Source organism: Caloenas nicobarica, chromosome 30 (assembly GCF_036013445.1).
Source record: "Caloenas nicobarica isolate bCalNic1 chromosome 30, bCalNic1.hap1, whole genome shotgun sequence".
NCBI lineage: Eukaryota > Metazoa > Chordata > Aves > Columbiformes > Columbidae > Caloenas > Caloenas nicobarica.
The window spans coordinates 2,518,743-2,523,090 of NC_088274.1; the positions used below are offsets into that span (position 1 = coordinate 2,518,743).

General features: G+C 52.1%; 1 protein-coding gene across 1 annotated transcript; it reads right to left on the reverse strand.

Moving 5' to 3' along the window:
- Positions 1–2,006: 2,006 nt before the first annotated feature.
- LOC135999884 (olfactory receptor 14A16-like) lies at positions 2,007–2,726 on the reverse strand (the record flags this gene model as incomplete). The annotated part of the gene is made up of 1 exon (XM_065653455.1): positions 2,007–2,726. A coding segment is annotated over one exon (720 nt), but the record flags the coding sequence as incomplete, so codon positions are not given.
- Positions 2,727–4,348: the final 1,622 nt, after the last annotated feature.

Consider the following 4,348-nt stretch of genomic DNA (forward strand, 5'->3'; position numbering starts at 1 on the left):
AGGTTCTTCCTCCTCTCACTCTTTGCTCATTCAGATCCCTCTCACCTTTCTCTGCTTTGAGCTTCAGGCAGGTAAAGCTGAATTGTCTTTCAGCCATTGCTCTCATACTCCCTGTAGGCAACTCTTCAGTTGTGGTGATGGACCTCACTGGAAGTTGCTTAAACTAACGATAGAGTATATTTTATTGTTCATTATGTTCTGTTGTGTTTTCTTTCTCATTATCTTTTTTGCTTTTGCCAATTAAAAAAGCCTCTTTGTGCCTATTTAAATCCAGATCTCTAAGGAAAGCATGAAGTAATTCATGGAGAGAAGCTGTAACAATCAGGTGCCAACTTGAGTGGAAAATCTGATGTAAAGAAAAGTGATGTAACTGCCAGGGGGCCAATGAGCAAAACAGGGAGGTTGGAGAGGTGAGGAGCAAGGATGTCCATCCCGTGTCTGGCCTCGAGGGACTGCTTTTCCCACCTGTCCAACTTCCTCATTCTAAATAACCTCTTTACCTGCCCCCCTGAAACTTCTCTAATTAGCTCTACGAGTCTTCAGTACCTGACGAAAATGATGGAAGAGACACAGCTTCTGAGGGCTTGGGGCCTTTTAATGAGCCCATGGTATATTTGAGGCTGAGTCCATGAACCTCAGGTACTGAGAAGAGACTCAACAAAGCTCTCAAGGAGCCAAAGGCAAAAGCAAACCCCAAAGTTCCTTGAAGCATTAATGGGCGCCACTGAGGGCTGTTCCTGACAAAGCCTCCCCAGAGGCTCGTTAGAGCAGATAATTGGAGGCTGTGATGGCAGGGAGGCCAAGGCCCTGTGCAGGTGGCTCTGATGCTGAGAAACCCCTTGGTTTGCTTTCTGAAGCAGAAAGGAGAAGCCATGACCTCCAGGCAATGGGAAGGGGGATCCTGTCCCTCACACACGGCTCAGGGCTCTTCCTGGGACCGTGAGATGTGGGTGTGCAAGGCCGAGGGAAGGACATGAGGTGACCTTGAGAAACTGTCTCTCTCAGAGGCATTCATGGAACCCCAAAGAATACCTGATGGCATTTCTGCTCACGTACATGATGTGGATGCTGTACTCTCCTCTGTACAAGGCAAACATGGACGGCTGACCTGCTCATTCACGAATAAACTTTCCAAGCTGATGTGACAGCCCAGGGCTGGAAATGGTAGTTGTGAGGGGCCAGCCCATGACGATGCCCTGGGGCAGCTTCCTCAGGGTGTCCAGTGCACAGGGGCACAGCCCAGACCCTGCTCTGCTGGTCCTGCAGGTCTCTGGCAGGAGGCCTGGCTGTGAGAGGACACTGCTGTGTGCCCAGACCTGCAGGCCTACAGTTTTTAGCTTTTTCAATCTGTCAGCCACTGTAATGGGAATGTTCTTGAGAGAAACTTTGTAGGAAGACATAAACCTTCAGGCCCTGCCCTGAGAAGATCAACTTGCCATCTGGAAAGGCTGTTCTGAGGCCAGCTCTGTCACAGCAGTGCCCATTGCCTGTCCCTGCCTGCGCTCACAGGACTCACACACAGCAGGACGGTGACCAGGCTGCCAGAGCACTCAGGCCTTGCACCAACACAAGGGATGAGAAGGAGAGTGTGGGAGTGGAACGAGAACAGCTCTGGAAGGCCAAGCGCTGGTGCTCCCTGGCAGTGCTGCCAGGCTGGACTCTTTTCCCCTCCACCCATGCACACAGGAACTATCCCCGTAGCTCCAAAAAGGCCTTGGAGTTAGGATGTCAGCAGAAAAGTATTTGCTGAAGGGCTCTTTATTTTGCTTATACACAGAGAGCACCATTCCGCATTGACACAGCCACTCAGTGAGAAAGGAAAAGCAGGCAGTGAATTGCAAAGGGAATTACAACATTATCACAATAAATACAACTAGAGAAAAAAAGTACTGCAGACAGGATGAACCTGCAATGAGTTAGACTATAACTCTTATGTAGAAGAAGACAGAGACACTTTATAGCTTCAGAAGAAATCCAGTCATCTGTTTCCACACAGCACCCTTGAGCTCCTGGTTCCTCATGCTGTAGATGAGGGGGTTCACTGCTGGAGGCACCAAAGAGTACAGAACAGACACCACCAGATCCAGTGAAGGGGAGGAGATGGAGGGGGGCTTCAGGTAGGCAAATATGACAGTGCTGACAAACAGGGAGACCACGGCCAGGTGAGGGAGGCACGTGGAAAAGGCTTTGTGCCGTCCCTGCTCAGAGGGGATCCTCAGCACGGCCCTGAAGATCTGCACATAGGACAGCACGATGAGAATGAAACACACAGAAATCAAACAGACACTAAAGACAATAAGCCCAATTTCCCTGAGGTAGGTGTCTGAGCAGGAGAGCTTGAGGATCTGGGGGATTTCAGAGAAGAACTGGTCCAGGGCATTGCCCTTGCAGAGCGGCAGTGAAAATGTATTGGCCGTGTTCAGCAAAGAATAGAGAAACCCAGTGGCCCAGGCAGCTGCTGCCATGTGGACACAAACTCTGCTGCCCAGGAGGGTCCCGTAGTGCAGGGGTTTGCAGATGGCAACGTAGCGGTCATAGGACATGACCATGAGAATAAAATATTCTGCTGCAGCACAGAAAAGAAAAAAAAAGAGCTGGGCAGCACAACCTCTATATGAAATGGAGCTGGTGTCCCAGAGGGAATTGGCCATGGATTTGGGGACAGTGGTAGTAATGGAGCCCAGGTCGAGGAGGGCGAGGTTGAGCAGGAAGAAGTACATGGGGGTGTGGAGGTGCTGGTCACAGGCTATGGTGGTGATGATGAGGCCATTGCCCAGGAGGGCAGCCAGGTAGATGCCCAGGAAGAGCCAGAAGTGCAAGAGCTGCAGCTCCCGTGTGTCTGTGAACGCCAGGAGGAGGAACTGGGTGATGGAGCTGCTGTTGGACATTTGCTGCCTCTGGGCATGGACACTGTCAGAGGACGGAATGACAGTGACACGTTAGGGGAGACTTCTCTGAGCAAAATCAAAGCCATTTCTCACACACCCTCCCCTGCTCCACACCCCTTGTCCTTTTCCAGACCTTCCTTCAGCTCCGTGGCTGAGCCCTGGGTGGTGCTGGCTGGAGGTGCCGTGAGAAGCAGGGCCTGTGCCCGCTGGCTGCCCAGGAGTCAGCCCTGCTCTGCAGCAGGGGGTCATGGAATGGGGCGCAGGGGCCAGTCCTGGGGTTCAAAGTTGTCACCTGAAACTGCTGCTGGTGAGAAGAGCCTGTCAGCATCTGCACTATCACCAAGATTGAAACAGGACGGTAAAATGAAATTTGAAATATTTGAGTTTTTTACAGCTTCACAAAATCACAGAATGTTAGGGATTGGAAGGGATGTCGAAAGATCATCTAGTCCAATCCTGCAACTCCCCTGGAGAGTGTTCTTGGGTGTCATAAACCCTCAGTATTTCTGCTGCACTCAGGGAGAACAGAGCGAGTCCTGCAAGGCAGGAGAATGCCTGTGGGTCAGTGCAGAGTGAGGGCAGCTGCTCTGTCCCTCTGTCTTGCTCCAGCTGCCCTGGGCTGGCACCTTGCTGAGATGGAGGCTGATCACACTGCCGTGTTGCCCTGAAAAGCCCCCAGGCACTGCTGAGAGCAGAGGTTTGCAGGTTGGAAAAAAGGACAGGTCAGCCTAAGGCTGATGGGTTCAGCAGATGTGATGCTGCTGCTGTCCATGGGCAGAGGAGTGGCTGAAGGGATGTTCTGAGGCTTCTGGCAGATGTGCTGATCACTCAGAGCTGCAGTTCAGGAGTCTCAGAGACTTGTTAAAACTTGAGAACTCCTTTTGCATTTATTCTTTTCTACACCCCTCTCCCTCCCCCCAGTCTTGGAATAGGAAACGCAAAGCACAGACTCAGGAAAGCTCCTTATCTTTATAGTAATACCTGTATAGATCTTATCCTTGAAATGTCCAATTGGAAGCAGTCTGCAGTGAGCTGGAGCTGTGAGCAGCCCTTACCCATGGAGAACGCAGCAGCAGAAGGACCCTGCCCTGCCGGGGTTCGCTCCTTCCCCCCACAGCTTCTCCCCTCAGTGTTGCTGGGATCTCCCCGGGCAGGCTGAGCGCTGACCCTGGCAGGCGGCAGAGTCCCTGCCCCGGCACAGCCCTGGGGTGCAGGGACCCTGCTCTGCAGGACAGCCCTGGCCACCCCTGCCTGCACATTTGCATTTACACCCCACAGCCATCCTTGGGAGAATGCAGCATTCATGTCTTGTCACTCTGACAGTGCAGAAGGCAATCCCTGCTCTGCAGCACATCCTCCTCCTCTTCGCCAGAGAATCTCTGAGAGCTGTACTTACATCTCTTGCAGGCTCTGCAATGTGACAGCTTTCTGAGATCCTCCCAAGATTTGCAGATGCAATG